The sequence below is a fragment of the Triticum urartu genome, chromosome 5, assembly GCF_003073215.2.
Source record: "Triticum urartu cultivar G1812 chromosome 5, Tu2.1, whole genome shotgun sequence".
Lineage (NCBI taxonomy): Eukaryota > Viridiplantae > Streptophyta > Magnoliopsida > Poales > Poaceae > Triticum > Triticum urartu.
The window spans coordinates 43,304,127-43,323,721 of NC_053026.1; the positions used below are offsets into that span (position 1 = coordinate 43,304,127).

At 47.3% G+C, this 19,595-nt stretch overlaps 1 protein-coding gene and 1 long non-coding RNA gene across 2 annotated transcripts; one reads left to right on the plus strand and one right to left on the minus strand.

Moving 5' to 3' along the window:
- The first annotated feature begins 5,993 nt into the window (after nt 1–5,993).
- On the plus strand, nt 5,994–7,225 carry LOC125555580 (putative zinc finger and SCAN domain-containing protein 5D). The gene has a single exon (XM_048718486.1). The coding sequence runs from the start codon at nt 6,079–6,081 to the stop codon at nt 6,940–6,942; it is 864 nt and encodes a 287-aa protein (XP_048574443.1). The 5' UTR covers nt 5,994–6,078; the 3' UTR covers nt 6,943–7,225.
- Nucleotides 7,226–8,864: 1,639 nt separating this feature from the next.
- Nucleotides 8,865–17,307, minus strand: LOC125507766. Its single transcript, XR_007282975.1, has 3 exons — nt 9,551–17,307; nt 9,317–9,415; nt 8,865–9,155 (listed from the first exon to the last, which is right to left on the minus strand). It is a non-coding gene; the product is annotated as an uncharacterized LOC125507766 (long non-coding RNA).
- Nucleotides 17,308–19,595: the final 2,288 nt, after the last annotated feature.

Genomic DNA, 19,595 nt, shown 5'->3' on the forward strand with positions numbered 1-19,595 from the left:
TATGAATGACCAACCCATTGGGATGTGCAATAGCCCGGCGGAGATTATGCAAAACCAAGTCCAGCTCTCCTCAGACTCTGTCTCTAGCACACCATAGGCAACTGAAAATACAAAACTATGTGCATCAACTACACAAGATGCTACTAACTGTCCTTTAAACCTCCCTGTGAGAAAAGTGGCATCAATAGCCAAATAAGGCCTGCAGCCTGCCAAAAAACCATGGCGACAAGCCTCAAAGCAGACAAAAACCCTCCTAAAGCATTCCTTGGTCTTTGTCACTCCCCTGAATGTGTACTCCACGGTGCGGTGATCAATATCTACAATACTACCTGGGCTTGTCCTCTCCACTTCACCTTTGAATGAATACAACAATTGAAAACTTTCCTGCCAGTTACCATAAATAGAATCCATAGCATGTTGTTTACCATTGAACAACCTCATGTATGGTAAATCTATCTTGAACTTATCTTTGATGTTCTTCTGCAATTCCTTTGGACCCACTTGCTGGTTTTCTTTCACCCACTTCTTTACTTCTTCTGCCACCCATCTTGACTTGGCTATACTGATTTTATCCTTCCTAAGGGTTGATTCCTGGCATGTGTGCTTAAAAGGGTTCACTTTGACCTGAACATTAGTGTTATTCCGCATTTTAGATGCAAGCAGCCTCCATGGACAACCCTCAGTCGGACAGTGCACTCTGTAACGTACTTGACCGCTCTTGTCAACTTTGAAAGTACGTTCTACCTTGATGCAGTATGTCACAAGTGCATTTCTACACTTATTCATGGATGCAAAAACTGTACCTTCTTCCATATGAGGGTTCAAAGGGTCCCATTCAACAGCTGCAAGGTCTTCGTCCTTACCCATCGCGTCATCATCCACATGGACTACATTGTGAGCCTCATCTTGGTTTTCAGTCAGAATATAGCTTCTCTTTTGTGACGCCCCGAGACCGATGTGCCAGGTGTCCTCCAGTTATTCGCTGTTGGTGCGTTGTCATTTGCTTGCGTGTTGCATCTTTTCATGTCATCATGTGCTTTGCATCATCATGTTTTAAAAACTTGCATCCGTCCCGGTCTCCTCGTTCCGTCTGTTGTCCGTTCTGAGCCCAGACACACTTGCACGCGCCCGCGGCATGTCCGTAATATTATTTTATAAGTGGCCGCAAAATGTTCTCGGAATGGGATGAGAGTTGACGTGTGGTCTTATTTTAGTGTAGCTAGACCGCCTGTCAAGTTTCATCGCATTCGGTGTTCGTTTGATGCCCCAACAGTTAACTATAGAGACATTATAGTCGGTCATACGTCGGACGTTTTCGGTCTTCGAAAACTGTTGCCGGGTTTTCCCTCTCTTTCAACTCTAGCCCTTGTTGGTCATGCATTTAATATCTCACAAACCGTGCATTGGGTTAAAACAATCTTAATATGAAACTTGCTTAGAAATTCATCTAGTTTAATAATATCCAACTTTCATCTATGTTTAAAATGTTGTTTGATTAATTTTTGCTCTATGTCATGTTAAAATGCCTTAATTCATAACTAAATAACCGTAGCTCCGATTTTAATGATCTTTATATGTAAATGGGGTAGAAAAATGCCTAGTTTAACATGATGGCCTTACTTCGCTTGTTTAATAACTCTAAATTTATGATTAGGGTAGGATAGTACCAAACCAATATATGCATATGGGGATTTACCGGAATTGTTGTTCGTTGTTTCCGGCCTCATTTAAACTTGACTAGATGGGTAGTTTTCATTTGCTTCACCCTCTTGCCATGTTTAACAACATTTAACATTGTTGGGTACATAAACAAGATCGAACTAAATAACTTGTTGTGGTGTTTCGTCAATATGCAACTCGTTGCATATTGAGCTCCACTTAACTTGTAGTATTGTTTGTTGCACTTTGCCATGCATATTTAAACCGAACATGCATCATACTTGATTGTGCATCATGACATGTTTATGTGATGGTTGTTTACTATGTTGTTTGCTCTTTTCCGGTGTTGTTTCTTTGGGTTGGTTCCGGTAACGTTGCGTGTGTGAGGATCCGTTGGCTACGTCCGTTTGTCTTCTTCATTCGACTCGTTCTTCTTCCTTGCGGGATTTCAGGCAAGATGACCATACCCTCGAAATCACTTCTATCTTTGCTTGCTAGATGATCGCTCTTTTGCTATGCCTATGCTACGATACCTACCACTTGCTTATCATGCCTCCCATACTGTTGAACCAAGCCTCTAACCCACCTTGTCCTAGCAAACCGTTGTTTGGCTATGTTACCGCTTTGCTCAGCCCCTCTTATAGCGTTGTTAGTTGCAGGTGAAGATTGAAGTTTGTTCCTTGTTGGAACATGGAGATTGTTCCTTGTTGGAACATTGTTTACTCGTTGGGATATCACAATATATCTTATTTAATTAATGCATCTATATACTTGGTAAAGGGTGGAAGGCTCGGCCTTATGCCTGGTGTTTTGTTCCACTCTTGCCGCCCTAGTTTCCGTCATATCGGTGTTATGTTCCCGGATTTTGCGTTCCTTACGCGGTTGGGTAATAATGGGAACCCGTTGACAGTTCGCCTTGAATAAAACTCCTCCAGCAATGCCCAACCTTGGTTTTACCATTTGCACTAACAACCTACCACCTTCCCTTGGGTTCTGCAGACTCAAGGGTCATCTTTATTCTAACCCCCCGGGCCAGTGCTCCTCTGAGTGTTGGTCCGAACTAGAGTCCTGTGCAGCGCCCCCTCGGGGAAACTCGAGGTTTGGTTTTAGTTGTATGGAGAGCTCATCTGAGTGTGCCCTAAGAACGAGATATGTGCAGCTCCTATCGGGATTTGTCGGCACATTCGGGCGGTGTTGCTGGATTAGTTTTACCCTGTCGAAATGTCTTGTAACCGGGATTCCGAGTCTGATCGGGTCTTCCCTCTAGAAGGAATATCCTTCGTTGACCGTGAGAGCTTGTTATGGGCTAAGTTGGGACACCCCTGTAGGGATTTGAACTTTCGAAAGCCGTGCCCGCGGTTATGGGCAGATGGGAATTTGTTAATGTCCGGTTGTAGAAAACCTGAAGTTGACCTTAATTAAAAATACATCAACCGCGTGTGTTACCGTGATGGTCTCTTTCCGGCGGAGTCCGAGAAGTGAACACGGTGTTGGAGTTATGTTTGACGTAGGTTGTTCTAGGATCACTTCTTGATCATAGTTTCTCGATCGTGCTTTGCCTTCTCTTCTCGCTCTCATTTGCGTATGTTAGCCACCATATGTGCTAGTTGCGTGCTGCAGCTCCACCTCATACCTTTACCTTACCCATAAGCTTAAATAGTCTTGATCGCGAGGGTGTGAGATTGCTGAGTCCCCGTGGCTCACATATACTTCCAAAACCAGATTGCAGGTGTCGATGAGTCCGTGTAGATGACGCAACCAAGCTCAGGAGGAGCTCGATGAAGATCTTGTCCTTTGTGTTGTTTCGTTCTAGTTGATCAGTAGTGGAGCCCAGTTGGGGTCGATCGGGGGGACCTTGTCGCATTTGGGGTTCTTCTTTTATTTTGGTTCCGTAGTCGGACCTTGATTGTATTTGGATGATGTAATGCTTTATTCATGTATTGTGTGAAGTGGCGATTGTAAGCCAACTATGTATCTCTTTCCCTTATGTATTACATGGGTTGTGTGAAGATTACCTCACTTGCGATATTGCTTTCAATGTGGTTATGCCTCTAAGTTGTGCTTCGACACGTGGGAGATATAGCCGCATCGAGGGCGTTACATCTTCATCAACCCTAGAATTGTAGCCATCAGGCTCCACTTCAAGGGGGACCCTAATGCTGTTGCCCACACTTGTCGAGCCACCACATCGCCGTGCACCAACTGAACTGTTCTGGCTAGAGATGCCATTACGACGACTTGGTTCTCCCCGAGATGTTGCACCCGCCATCCTAGGTCCAAATGCCTGCTCAAGCACATCAACTTGCAGCCTCACATGAAAATTATCTTTCTCTTTATGCCTAACAAACATGATAGCTAGCTCTTCATCATTACTAACTGTCACCCAATTCTTTTCCCCACCATAGTATTTGTATACCACTTCATCAAGCAAACCCCAAGGATATTGGCTACAAATTACCTCCCCAAATTGTCTGAAACTCCAATTACTAGCCATTGGCAACCGATAATCAAAACCTCCTTGGTATTTCTTCTTATCCTTTGCATCGAACATGTACCGGTCCCTTCTAATGTGCACCATGAAAGCAAACCGCAACTCCATCCTAACCGGCGAAAAACAGAGACGCAATCAGCACACTAATTGGGCAAACCTACTCGAATCGAGTGTTCAAATGCACAACTAAGCTCAATCTAAACAAGAGGCGAGACTTACCCCTCGGGAACCCAGTCGTGGACGCGGCGAATCTTCGGCCCGATGCCTGCCTCGCCAAATACTCCGGGGTCGCCGTTGCTCACCATTTCGCCCTAGGGTTCTTCCTCCTAGTTCAAATAGCTCCAGCAGCCCCCACCTTTGAGCGCTCCGGCCGGGCGCACGGAAGGAGGCCGCGCCGCGGATCGAGCAGGTGGCGGGCGCCCCACCCGTGGCGTCGCAGGAAGGTGGTGGGCGTCACAGGTAGCCGTGGAGCGTAGGCGCAGGGAGGTAGCGGCGGAGCAGGCCGTGCAGCTGGTGGCGGGGCAGGTGCTGGCCGCGGCGCAGGTGGCGGCGGCAGCCACGCAGGACAGCCGGCCGGGCGGATGGGTGTGAGCTAGAATGATTTGGGGATTTAGTTGCACGGGCCTACATGTCAGCTCCGGACCCACGTCCACGCGGTCCCACGTGTAAGCTCCGGACCCACAACCACTAACGTCAGCAGACGGAATGGACTCAAATATGGCCGTTTGGCCTCGTCATAGTTGTTGTGCTCGGACTAGGGGCAAAACTGAGCACATGGACACCACTGAGGGCAAAAGGATAATTAACCCTTATAAATAGTAAATTTAAAAAATGCTATAAAAATTAAAAAATCTGAATTTATTTTTGTAATATACTCTCTTCGTTTTTAAATATTTGTCTTTCTAGAGATTTCAACAAGTGGCTACATATGAAGCAAAATGAGTGAATCTACACTCTAACATATGTCTATATACATCCGTATGTGGTAGTCCATTTGAGATCTCTAAAAAGACAAATTTTTAGAAACAGAGGGAGTACATAGTCAGGCGGTATACTCGCATATGAAGTTTCACGAAGAAATCACATCCATGGTAATCTGGGCAAAAATGACAAAATCGAAGCTATATTAAAAAACACTGTTTAATGAATAGTATGATCGCATTTGTATTTTCTTCACTAAGAATACCATGGGTGTCAATACATCATGAAACTTCACACGTGAGTAGAATGATTGACTAAGTTTCATACCGTGAAATTTCAGATTTTTTTATTTTTCTAGTATTTTTTATGAATTTACTATTCACATGGGTGCGCGTGCATCCATGTTCACCTTTGTATGTTCGAAAAGTTCATAGGAACTTTTCAAAATTGGAAAAGGGAAAAATGCTATCCAATAATAAGGCATGCCTATTTTGTATGGAGACATCTCGTGAATATTCGGTATCCAAAGCAAAACAAAACAAGTAGTCGCTATAATTAAAATAGTATACATAGTCAAATTTACCGTTCATGCATGAATAGATGGCTTAGATTAAACATTTCTCTTGCCTCCTAGAAGGTAAGAGGATATAATCTTAAAAGAGCTCATATTGAAAATCTACCATAGTGGTTACTCAACACATGATTTTCTACATACATGCGATGGTAGCATGCACCGATGGTAACGTGTGCTGCTAACTTAGTGGTAGATCTATCGGCAACGTGGCCATGCTTATCGCTACCATGTGTCACATCACATAACACGAGCGTTACTAGTTCATAGATGATGACAGCATTGCTTCCCTTTTGGGACCCCCTTTATATCTATATCTCTCGTAGGCACAACACAATAGAACACAAGCACACCAGTCCCCTTTCCCTTGTTCCTTGCTCCCACATCATCTATCTCTTCCTCTCGCATCCCTCACCAGGTCTGTGACCAAGATCTCATGGCCGCCAGCGCCAACTGCATGCCCACGAACCGACATGCTGATGACCAGCCTTCGCTACCACCAGCGATCTCGCTAGCATCCTCCACACACCACCCTAACCGCGGACTCAGCTCCGAGGAGGAGAACCTCGCCTTCTCTCTGATGATGCTGGCTAGTGGCATCCGTGACGAGCATCCTGCATCCCTCGACCATGTTACAACGCCGTCACCGCCTCTGCCACCACACATGGCAGATGTTCCAGCGGGCGTATCCCAGGGTGCACCGGCGGCCGAGGCGACCAGCCAAACACCCGCTTCGGTGGTTGTGGTCGCTTCAAGGCAAGTTCCCACACATGTGCCTTCACTGTCGCCGGCAATCGCTGTCAGGCCAAATATGGTGCTGGAGCAGGTGGTTCCACCGACCCAAGCGCCACACCCGGCGATTGTGACTCAAGCGGCCCCTGCTCTGGCATTGGCATCCACCCAAGCGCGACAAGTTGTCGCGACGAACAAAGTGCCATTCAACAAGCCCAACAAAGCGTCCACACAACCAATCAAGCCATGTAAATCGCTGAAGACCGTGGCCGCGATGGCGGAGAGCCAGACGCCACAACAGGAGAGCCAACAGCTGTTGCACGAGTGCCCGTTGTGTCTCAAGAGGTTCAAGAAGTCTCGGGGCCTTATTGTGCACATGAAAACCCATCCAGATGGGAGGATGCACCCGTGTGTGTGGTGCACGAGCACTTTCCCAACCTCCTCCGCGCTTCGCTCACACGTCAGGCGCAGCAACACCTGCGGTGGAAACAGGCCGAGAAGGCTTGCACCCGTAGCCGCGGCGGCGATCGCATGGCACACCATCGACCTGAACATGCCGGAGATTTAATTAGTTCCGCGATGGAGAAGGGGGAGGACATCCACAAAGAACTTGCGGTTGGTGTGTTAATGCGGCAATAAATGTCAGTTTCTAGTCCTCATATTAGAGTCCGGCAGTTTCAGGTTGATGAACAGCTGTAGTACTTAATTTCGGTGGCTAGCTTTGGCTTTTATTGTCAGTCCGTGTTTTTATCTTGTGCTTGTTGATTGGTTCACCATGGTCCGATCTTTCTTTCTTGTATGTCCTTTGTCTTGGTCATGTATTTGCGTTTACATGATTGAATAAACTTTATTCGCTTCTACTAATTCTTAGCCGCCTAAAACTTTCCTAACTCTTGGTTAATGTTGCATATTAGTTTATTCTAAATTTGGCCTATTCAAATCGTGCAGTTTTGTGTACCCATGTTAGATCAGGTTTCAATATTTAGTTTGCGTATGTATGAAGTGAGTGATATGCTAATGGTTGGATGCGGATCCAGAAACATAGGGAAAAGACTTGAGCTATAATTATTATATTGGACAGCTTCTGAATAGATACTCCCATTATTGCAAGTGAGCTACGTCTATAGAGTTTTCTCATGGAGGAAATTTACAGACTGAGGTGGAGGACTTGATGAAATTTAGAGGGGGAGGGGAGTAGAGTGAAATTCAGAGGGAGAAGTCCTTGTTTGGATCATTGGATGGCAGACGGGACTTGCCTTACCAAATTGTTGGTATTAACCAACAGGGAAGGCATGCGTTTGGATAGCTCCCAAATTTTCGTATCCGAGTCAAAAATTGGACATCCCTTCTGATTATGTGTCGGAGATCCTGATGGCGGTGAACTTCTTCGCCAATTAATCAATTGACACCCCCGCTTGAATGGGCGAGTGAGGGCACAATACAAACAAGCCCTTACAGACTGCATACCCCGCGTCTTGGACTCAGATGCAGACTACAGAGGTGTGTCTGACTTCAAATGTTCGCAACTTTCTCATCAGGACTTCAAATCGGGTGATCTTGGTATTTCCGGAAATATTATCTCATGCATTTTCCAATGCATCCAGTCACACCTTCAAATTTCTTGGGCTTTTCGGAAACCAAGGGGAAAACAGTAGATGCTGCGGAATATCCATCACTATAAAATCTCAGATTCAGGAATGATCCAGCACAAGCCAGTGCGAGGCATCTTATAGCCAGTGCGAGTGCATTAAGCGGCGGGGAGCGAAGAGAGCCGTTGGACCCTTCTCGCCAGCATTCACATGATCACATCAAAGGCGTTCGCTAACTGAACCTCGTCTACTTATAACTGAAGAAAGAAAGACTGCAGGCCATAGTCCTGATTCTCCTGAAACTCCAAATCCCATTAGCATGGTTATCACTTTTGTCCACACTGTCTAGTGGCACTACTGGTATCAGCACTGTGTGTGCCACGAGGGTGGCCTTCAACAAGGTGCAGCAGATCCTCCTTAAGCCGTACATTTTCTTTATGCAGGACCCTCAACCTCAAGCCATATACTTCAAACAACATAGCCCAACATAGGCTTCAAACAACATATGCTTAAATTGAATCCCAGACCGAACGCATCGAAGTCGGCCGCCATTTTGATGCTGGTACGCTATCATCATATAAATTATTCTGCGAAGTTTTTAGGCTTCCATATAACCAGAGTTCAGACAACGTATAAAGCTACCTGAGTATGTTGAACTAGGTGTCATTTTAACAGCCATCTACTGTTAATACTTCAGCAGTAAAAGTAATGTTAATGACTGCAGTCCTAATTAGCCGCGTTTTGTCCATGAAGAAATGCATTGGAATAATTAGTACTCCTCCCGTAAAGAAATATAAGAGCGTTTAGATCACTGACTATTTCTTTACAGAGGGAGTACTGAGTAAACTACAGACCCAACTGCAGCTTACTCTGAAGTATAAACAAGTGCAACTCTAAACATTTTAGATTGTCCAAACCGCAGCTTCCTCAAGAGTATAAACAAGTGCATCTTGAAATATGTTGGTGCAATGTAAACTAAGTAAACATAGGCTGTGTGCTTCATACAGCACACGTAAATCACTAACTACCGCGAGGAATTCTCTGTCCCTCCAGACTCAGGTTCTTCTCATAATCGGCACCTCAAGTCTTGTGCTATCTGTGGCTTCTTGCATTCCAGTTCGCCTTCAATAGGAGCATGTGGCCGTTTCACGATATCTGGTTTTTCTTCATCTTCATCTTCATCACCTAAGAGCTGAATTAATAGACAGAAATAATGTATGTACATATTAGAAGCAGGTATTAGCAGCTAAAAAAAAAGAAGCAGGTATATGTCCAAGACTGAAGAGGCAAATTCGCCCAACACAAAATTATATATTTTATGGATCGACTGAAGTTTGTTATCATCTGTCCTACATTTTCATCCTCCTCGTCCTCGTCCTCATCCTCGTCGCCGCCCTCGTCGACCTCGACCACGTGGAATATGTCACGAGCACGTTCGAAAGCATCTAGTGCCTGAATGCAGTAGAAGTTAAGGAGAATATATCTTACAAGATTGATGAATTATAACGATCTTGAGAAAAATGGGAGACCTGAAATCTGAATGGAAGAAAATCTAGATGAGAGAAGGGATGGATGGAGCGCGCGCACCTCTCGTAGGTGGACGATCCTCTGCTCGAACGTCTTGCCATCGGGACGGTTCATGATATCGCCGATCTTGTCCAGGCCGAAGTGTTGGAACAGGTAGGTCAGGCAAGGAGCAAGAGGCGGCGACTGCGGATAGGGTGAATAAATCACACTGCAGTTGCCATCGCCGCCGGGTGGCCTGCCACTGCCAGCGCCAGCCATGGTTGCCACGAGGGAACGGCGGCGGCGGCGCGCGTGGCCGAGGGTTGAAGCGTGGATGGTTTCTTTATTCGGGAATCGGTAAGGAGACAGGCAGTATATATTTGGGATTTAGTCATTAGGCCCAAATAAGTATGCAAAGCGAATTTTAAGGATAGGCCCAATTAATACGAACCGTCCATTTTGCAGCATCCGATCGATGGCTAGTATATCACCTCTTGAAAATTTTCCCTTTTTGCAAGTAAGAAAAGAAACTATTATGTCATTAAAATATGATGTTAAATTAGGAAATATAGCATGTAGTGCTCAAATTTCCATGTCACTTTTCTACATGCCACGTCTCTATCTTTTTTTTAGGGCTCCACGTCTCTATCATTACATTCTTTTTTAGCTAGTTTTTTTTAACACCTTTTTAGCTAGGTTAATAGGTAGCCAACTTGGATAGTGAATATACGTGTCACTTTCACCACACAAAGTCCATAAATTGCATATTCATGTAGTGAGTAAAACGCAGCTAATTCTTGGTATCCTTTTTTTAGGAAAAATTCTTGGTAACTTTTGAACCTTTAATTAAAATCTAAGTACTCACTTTAATACCATAAGAGAAACAAAATAATTTGGAAGTGACAAATAATTCAGTTGATGTGAAACAAATTCCAACATAGAAAAAAAATCGCCCACGATCAATTTTTTGATATGGTTTAACTTATGTCGATGTACTGTTTCATGCTGAAATTTTGGATCAACAACTGATTACATAGTTTTCCGTAGCTAACAGTGAAACTAATAAAATGTTACAAGGTATATTTAGTATGAATATTCTACAATGGTAATACAAGATTAGAGCAAAAGTTCGTATTTCTTAAAAAAATGATGAATAGAGAAACTAAAAATGTGTTATCCAATAATGAGGCAGGCATATTATGTATGTATGCATTCCATGAATATTTGATATCAAAAGCAAAATAAACAAGTAGTAGTTGCAATAATTAGAACATTATTCATGTTCCTCTTGTCGAGGAAATAAATGAGATGCTGACAAGCGGTCACCGAGTATTGAGTGGCTTGGGCCAGGCGAACAACGAACAAAGCTGCTCATAACTTAGCTATGGAGGGTTGCCTTTTAAATTTATGCAAAACTTGGTTTAGTGTTTCTCCAGTTTGTATCGAGATGTTTTACTGGCTGATGGTGCCATGTACTAAGTAATAATAAGGTGATTGTTTCCTCTAAAAAAAAGTATTGTTGATGAATGGACAGTTGAGATTAAACATTTCCCTTACCTCATACTCCGTTGATGAATGATCAAATGTACCGTTGATGAATGGTCTCGGAGTAGAAGATAAGAGGGGTCATCTTAAAATACTCCCTTTGTCCGAAATTACTTGTCGCAGAAATGAATAAAAACAGATGTATCTAGAACTAAAATACATCTAGATACATCCATGTCTCTACAAGTATTTTCGGACGGAGGGAGTAGCTCGGTAGAAAAAATCAACCACAGCAATTAGTCAACACATGATTTTCCAACGTGTGCTGCTAACTCTAGTGATAGATCTATTGGCAATGTGGCCCTGCTTATCGCTACCATGTGTCACGTCACATAGCTCAAGCGTTACTAGTTGGTAGATGATGACAACATTGCTCCCCTTTCAGGACCCCCTCTATATCTATCTCGCAAGCACAATACAACACAAGCACACCAGTCCCCTTTCCCTTGTTCCTTGCTCCCACATCATCTATCTCTTCTGCTCTCGTCCCTCATAAGGTCGGTGCCAAGATCTCATGGCCGCCAGCGCAGGCCGCATGCCCACGCATGAAAATCCATCCAGATGGGAGATTGCACCCGTGTGTGTGGTGCATGAGCACTTTCCCAACCTCCTCCGTGCTTTGCTCACACGTCAGGCGCAGCAATACCTGCGGTGGAAACAAGCCGAGAAGGCTTGCACCCGTAGCCGCGGCGGCGATCGCATGGCACACCATCAACCTGAACATGCCGGATATCTAATTATGCCGGCGATGGAGAAGGAGGAGGAGGACACGGGCAAAGAACATGTTGTTGGTGTGTTTTTTCGCGAATACGCAAAGCTTACGTATCATTGCATTGATAGAAGAAAAGCAGAATGAGTACATAAAAGGGTACAACACAGCACAAACGCATACATGAGAAGGCGTGGACATGGGACCCAGAGCAGAGAGACGGGATGCTCAACCCGGACAAAGAGAAAACACAGCTAAATCACCAAGCCAAGCCTAGCTAGAGGGGCAAGCCGAACCGGCTAGGTGACGATCATCTCTAACACCAATACCGGGGACGCCGCGAGCAAACAAGATGACGCCTTCAAGAAGGGGCACGACATCGTGACGCCGCCGCCATCCGATCCGAAGAACCGGACCAAGGGTTTCCCCTGATGCTCAAAGAGGGGCACAGGTAGAGGCCATGGCAGCGCCTCCAAAAAGGAAAACGACACCCACAGGTGCCGTTGTTGCCAGCGTGGGCGAGCCGAGCAGGGATTTCGCCCTGGCCTGAGTCCGAGCAATCCCATTGCCACGGACCAGGGGCCGAAGATGAGGAAGTAGCTTCGCTAGTCGAGATCACCACCTCAGGACGGGGTTGGGTGGGGTTGCGCTTGCCGTTGGTGGGTGGCATCGGGCGACGCCGAAAAAAACGCAAGCTTTGGGATTGGCTCGCCGTGGAGGTGGATGGGGTCAAAGGGCGGCAGGGCCGAAAAAGCCGACGCGGAGGAAGGAAGGCAACTGACGCCATCGACAAGCTAGGAGCCGGAAAGGGGTGCAGATCCAAGCTGCCGAGGACGAAGTCGCCGGGACGCCGGCGAGCCAAAGGCCGGAGAGACGCAGCAATAGGAGCGCCGGCGCCGGAACCGCAGCGACAAAGGACGCAGGCAGGCTATGGACACTTGAGGGGAGAACGCAAGTCCAAAACCGCCAGGACCGGAGCGGTGCCGACAAAGGGTCCACCGGAGGCCTCAACCGCATGCCAAGGAAGACCACCATAGCACACAAATCGAACGAAATCAACACCGCAGCTTGGAGGAGGCGTCGTCGGAGACGAGGAATAGCCTGCAGCAAGGCAGGGCCAGAGCCTCGGCTCGCCTGGCCGCACCACCCAAATCAAGCCCAACCACCACCACCAGCAATGAAGGGTGTGCTGCCGAGGGAGGATGTGGCCACTGAAGGTGCAGACCAAGCCTGCACTGCCGAGGGAGGAGGCGGCCACGCCGGCCGGAGGACACAACAGTCGGACAGGAGGGGGGGTGTGACTTCGCCAGATCGGATCTGGGCTGGCCGGGCCACGCGCGCAGGGGAGTCACCAGGGCGCAGTCGTCGCAGAACGGGGACAAGCTACATCTCCGGAGACGAGGAAGGCCACGCGGGAGGGGCGGGGACGGTGGTGGAGGGGCTCCCGGCCAGATCGTGGTTTGGTGGGGTGGGGGCTCTGGCACGGGGGAGGGGGACGGAACCGCCCCGCCACCGCCATCCCTGGGCGCGGCGCGGCTTCGCCGGCCGGCCCTCCGGCAGCGGCACTGCGGGAGCGGTGGTGGCGGAGGTAACCTCGGCGGCGGCGCGGGTTTCCCCCGTGTCGCCAGACGCGGGCGACGCGGGGGCGGCTCTTGCAAGTTAGTTAAATCGAAACTCGTTGTTGGTGTGTTAAGACTAGGCACAGTGGAGAGTAACATACAGTAGTAACATACACATATTTCTAGAATATATTGCTACCTTCATAGTAGGTAGTAATATAGGTGTGGTGTCATGCAAAGCTCCATTTATTAGGTTATAGGCTCATATTGCATTGGGACATGTGATGTTACAGTAACTAGCTAAGTTACTAGAACTACCTCTCTCTTCATTAACTCATTGCCACATAAACAAATTTGCTGAGTTAGACTTGAAGCTGAAGTTACTCCCACCGTGGCTAGTCTAATACGACAGCAGATGTCAGTTTCTAGTCCTCATATCAGAGTCCCGCAGTTTCAAGTTGATGAGCAGCTGTAGCTTTTAATTTTGGTGGCTAGCTTAATAAGCTTTTAAGTTTATTTGCATGCTTGTTAATTAGTTCAGCATCGTTCAATCTTTATCTCTTTTCTGTCCTTTGTCTTGGATAAGTAGCAGCCTTTACATGCTTGAATAAACTTTATTTCGCTTTTACTAATTCGTAGTCGCCTAAAGTTTTCCTTACTCTCCATAAGAGGTTGTATATTAGTTAGTCTACTAAATTTGTGATGATCTTCCGTCCTAGACGATCCCCTCTGGCTGGTGCCAAGAGCTCGATGCCGCGAGAGTAGTTCTTGTATTTGTTCATGCGCTGACCTTGCTTTTCTGGCTAGCTTCCTAACATTGCCCCTTCTATTAATCTTAGGAGCAGCTCACCTGCCAATTCCTCAAAAATAATGATTTCTTCGCAGAGTTCGTTGCATTATCTGAACATCTTGTCCCAGGGTTGGCACTGAGATCTTCAGGATTCTTCAGGCAGGATACATCTCATAGACGGTCTGAACTTATTTTCCTTTTCCATCAGTGAAACCGGCTGCAGCACCGGAAGCGGGACAGCAGGACAGCACACATCCAGTCTCCAAGCTGCTCTGCCTGCTGCGCGCCAACCGGGCATGCCCACCGGTTCCTCCTCGCCTGCTTGCCCTCCACCTTGTGACTCAGGGTAGATTAGATGGCGTCTTTGTCAGACTAATCTTCGCCTGGGCCTTTATTTGGTCAACCTGCACCTGACATGAACTTTGCACAATTACATTCTGCAAAAAGATACATACTACAATGAACAATGAAGGCAGCAGCGCGGATAAGAGTTTTCTAAACATATTTAGAGGGAAATGTCTTTGCATCATGAACAGGTAATATTAAAATGCAATTTTTCGAAGAACAGATATACAGAAAAAAGAACAAGAAGGGTATGTTCAAAAAAATAAGAAGAGAAAATTCTTTCATGCCTTGATACAAGTTGACACTGTCCATGCCACCGGTCATGCTTTGAACTCCTCTTCTGAGCTTCGTCTTTACTGGCATTGGTGCTCTTCCCCGGTGAGGCGTGGACGAGATCATCCCTGTTGGAGGATTCAATGCTCATGTGCCCCAACTGCAGCCCGAGTGTGTCAATCTCCCGGCGGATGCTGAGCTGCAGCTCAGGGGAGACCAGCACTGAGCAGACTAAGTTGAGGAACGGCGTGGCGGCACTGACAAGGTGCTGCTCCTCAACCGCTTCAGGCTGGCGACCGCTGTGTTATCCCCGTGCCGACGTCCCTTGTGGACACCAAAAACTTTGATTGTGTAGCTCATGTTTCAAGTAGCTCACATGGGTATGAAATTCAGTTACTATCCAGTATCCAAAACTTTGATTGTGCTGCTACCGGCAGGATCAACCAATGTCTCGGTAGGCACATGTGTAAACTTTGGGGACCTACTATTGCTCATAGTGGTGTACGTTATGAGCATTAAGAACTCGAGAAACATACACTTGCCAATATCAGCAATGCTATCCTGGGGGTTATACTCCATCTCCTTGTACGCCCAGTCAAGTATATTCAGTGTAGCGTCATCAAGAGCAACACAATCTTCCCCGAGCTTCTCAGCCCACACAAGGACCCACCTTCCAAGACCTTGCTTACAGAAATGAGAAAAGAAAACATTAACTGTGATGGTGTTGGGCTGAAAAGCCATCTTAATCAGTTTATCAGTGAGAATCATAGCTCGATCAAGGCCATCACTGCAAATGCCGTCCATCAGTGTGTTATATGTAACTTAATTAGGTGAACAACCAACAGCAACAAGTTCATCCAACACTCTCATTGCTCGATTCATCGAATGGTTGTTGCAAAGGCTACGGATCCAAATATTATATGTTAAAATATCTGGATCACAGCCATCTGCAGGCATCTTGTTCATGAAAATCATGGCACCGTTCTTAGCCTGGGCCCGACAATATCCAATAACAATTGTATTGTACGTCACTACATCAGGAGTTAAGCCACTACTACGCATGTCCAAGAAATGGTTATTCACCATATCCAACCTTCCTTTCTATGCAGAAACCATCAATCAGAATGTTGCTTGTGAAAACATTAGGAACAAGACCACTCTGCCTCATCTTCTGCTCTAGTTTCAGTCAGCCACATGGCCGAGCCTACAAAAGGCAGATATGAGAGAGTTGTAAGTAATATTGTTCGAACAAAACCTCTTCTTGTCATCTACTCATCTCTACAAATGCCCGATATGCCTCGTTTACATGATCTGATCTGCAAAGTCCACTGGTATATGCAGAGAAGGCGATAAAACCTGGCTGCACACCAACTTTCACCATATCATCCCAGCATTTCAAGGCACCTTTTACATTACCAGACCTGAAGCATGAATCCATGTAAACGGTAAATGAGGTACGAACAGAAATCCCTTACTAATCATATGGTCTAGCAACAGTTGTGCATCATCTAGTCTTCCTTGATTGCATAGACCCAGGATCAAGTAATTCAAAGTGGGTGATAAGGGTGCAAGGCCTATCTCTTTCATAAGTCTATATAACTCGAGAGCTTCTTCTTCAAATCTCACCTCGCTATATGCAGCAATCAAAGCATTAAATCCCGCAACACTCACTGGAACACCCTGCTCAACTGCACTACACACAAGCTGTCGGACATCATCCAATCGTCCATCCCAACAAAGGCTATAAATCCATATCTATACTGTCTGCTGATACCTGCGAACCAAACATTACATACAGCTCCTGCTGCTCATGTGTCAAGTGCACAACCTTTCTTAACTTGTATGCTCCAGCAGAAAGAATGTTGAAAGTGCAGCAATCTGGGAGCAATCCCCTCGCCTTCATCTCTCTGCAGGCGGCATCAGCCTCATCCATCTGTCCAGCCTTTGCATACCCATCGACTAAAACAATGAAAGTGATCGTATTCCACTGCCGCCGTCTCATCGAACGGCCTCCTTGACTCCAACATTTTCCCATCACGGCATCATACATTCAACAAAATGTTATACGTCACAACAGCAGGCTCGCACCCTGGCTTATGCATTTTGTCAAACAACCGGAAAGCATCCCCTGCCCTGTGCATTTTGTCAAACAACTGGAAAGCATCCCCTGCCCGCCCAAACACGCAGTAATTCTTGATCAGGATGTCATAGCTGCACGCATCAGGGATAACATGGAACCTCCACATGACACCGAGCAATCCCGCAGCTACAGGGAAGAGCCCGGAGCCCCTGCGGCATAACCGTAGGACCATGACGTTGAAGACAGCGAGGCTCGACCGTGGCCCCATCGCGGTCATTTCCACGAACACCTTCCACGCGGCCTGGACGTTGCCCTCGCCGAACAGCAGGCGCAGCAGCGTCGCGAGCGGGGAGAGGCTGGGCGTTTTCCCGCCGCTGCGGACGCGCGCGAGAACGACGAGCGCCTCGGACGCCATGCCGGCGGCGAGGAAGGCATCGGGATGGGTTCTCCGCCGCGGCGAGGTGGCGCGTCGGGTGGCAGAGCCGCAGAGGGAAACTGAGGTGTACTGGTTGACGAGGATGCCAACTCGCTGGCTGCGTACCGTCGGATTCAAGACGAAGCGACCAGATCGAACCGAGTGGTCGGGCTATGGCTTATGCATTCTACACACGGGCCAAAGATTTGTCCTGCCGTGGGATTTGACCTGCCAATTTGCATAGCTGACCAGTGCTATATCATTGGTCATGATTCACGGTCGAAGTTAATTTGCTAAGCATATTAGGACCTGTCAATTTGCCTACTTCTATGTTAGCTAGCATGATTCATGGAGGAGGTTAATTTTGTAAGTATTGTAGACCAAATTATCATGATCCTGGCGGATGGGGCTTGCCTGCTCCGCCCCCGTACTCCCATCCGTGCTCCGCGCACGTCCTTCCGCATCGAACGGTTCCCGTTTTTTTCTCTCCGTGGCTCTTTCCTTCGAAGAAATAATTCACAAACAACCATGTATTCTGTGTCCTTCCCATACCCGTACGCACATATCTCATCACATCTGATTATATACCCGATGGATTCCACGGTGTGGTAGCAGCGGCTCCTAGTCTCAAGCACTACTCGCCATCGTACTCATCTAGCTTGGTTGCCGATGTTGTTTGGCGGCAAGCCAGAAGCAGCATCAATGGGAAAGCGGCTGCAGCGGCAATGAGGCTGTCGTCGGTGGTCGCCGCGGCTCCAGCGCTGACGGACAAGCAGACGAGCGTACTCGAGCAAGCTGTGCATGGATGGGATGTTCTCCTTGACCTTGTCCACTAGCTACACGCCTGTGATCTCCTCAAAGACGGCTAGCCGGCGGCGGCAGCACGACGAGCTCGCCGCGTCGGAGGGAAGAGGCAGTTCTCATGGCCTTGGGCTTGACGCCGACATTAAGAAGGTCCCATGTCCTCTTGGCACTAGGTCGGGAGTATCGCCGACGTCGACGAGGCCGACATGGACATAGCCACTGTGATAGAGCTCCAGTTTTAACGATGTGTGAGTATTATGGAAGGAAATTATACATAGTTGTTTGTGATTTTCTCTTCGAAGGAAAGGGCCACGGAGAGAAAAAAGGGGAACCGTTCGATGCGGAAGGAAGTGCGCGGCGCACGGATGGGAGTACCGGGGCGGAGCAGGCAAGCCCCGTCCGATCCTGGCATGCCAAGGGCAAGCTATTAGGGGCCATTTAGCACCCTATTAAGGGCATCTCAAAATACAAATTCATCACTATCATTTGTTCAGTACTACCTTTCTTTTGACAGTAAATAAAATACGTTTCTATACTGCGGTGAGCATCTATGTGGTTCTCGCTTGTAATTCCATAACTTCACTCAGACCTTGTTCGAAACACTGAAATTTCACAAAAATATGAAAACTTTAAGTTGCTGCCAGAAACTCACAAGTTTGAGATGTCTTAAATAAGGTGGTGCCGGCTAAACTTTATTTTCATTTTTGGTTATCATAAGCTTAATTAGACAGCTAATTCAGCCCCACGCCAAATGGCTGTTGGCGAAGGAGCAAGCAAAAACAACTGGGAAAAAAAAGGAGCAAGAAAAATTAGATTCCTCCTGGAACTGACCAATTAATATATATTTTTCCTTTGATATAAAATAAAATGTCATGTTTTTTTCAGTCCTACTATGTTAAGAAATGAGATGTTTCCAGGTTCTCAGTACTTTACGTAGTCAAAAGATTCAGGACGGAGCCCTCTCACGAAGAAAACAGATTCAGAACCGGGCACGGCCCAGCTAGGTGTACACCTTTTTCCGAAATGGAGCCCAGCTATACACTTTTTCCGAAACTCATTCATCCATGCGTGGTTCATTCGTTATATTTAGTCCCGTATCGGAAATCCGATCACACACTCTCCTCCTTAAATATGGTCAGAGAGCAAGCAGGGCGTGCCAAATGGAAGCACCCCCGAGCACGAGGTTGATGACACCCGTGCGCCGGTGGCCACGTGCATGGTCCAGTCGCGCCTTCCTGGAAGGCCTTCCCAAGCGTCGGGGCGAACTGTTTTGGCGCGAAACAGCCGTGGGTCCGCCGCGTCAGCGACACGGCGCCTCGTCTTTCCCTAGCGGCCTCGGTTTCCTCATGGTTGGCGCGTCACGGGAGGGTGCGCCGACGCCTCCCCTCCCTCGCACGCGTACACAAAGGTGCGGCGTGGCTATATAGCCGGTGGCCTGCACTCCCTCTATCTCTCTACCTCTTCCGAGCCCGTCGCCATGGCGGAACGCTACCCCGGAGACGGTGGCGAAGCCGACGTACTTCGCCGAGGAAGTCGAAGTCGTGCGCGCCTCCCTCACCGACGCCCAACTCTCCCTCCCCCAGTACGCCGCCGACAACCACGCGGC

Excerpts from the sequence above, each read along its gene's own strand:
- LOC125555580 (XM_048718486.1), top strand. The coding sequence starts at position 6,079 with ATGGCCGCCAGCGCCAACTGCATGCCCACGAACCGACATGCTGATGAC.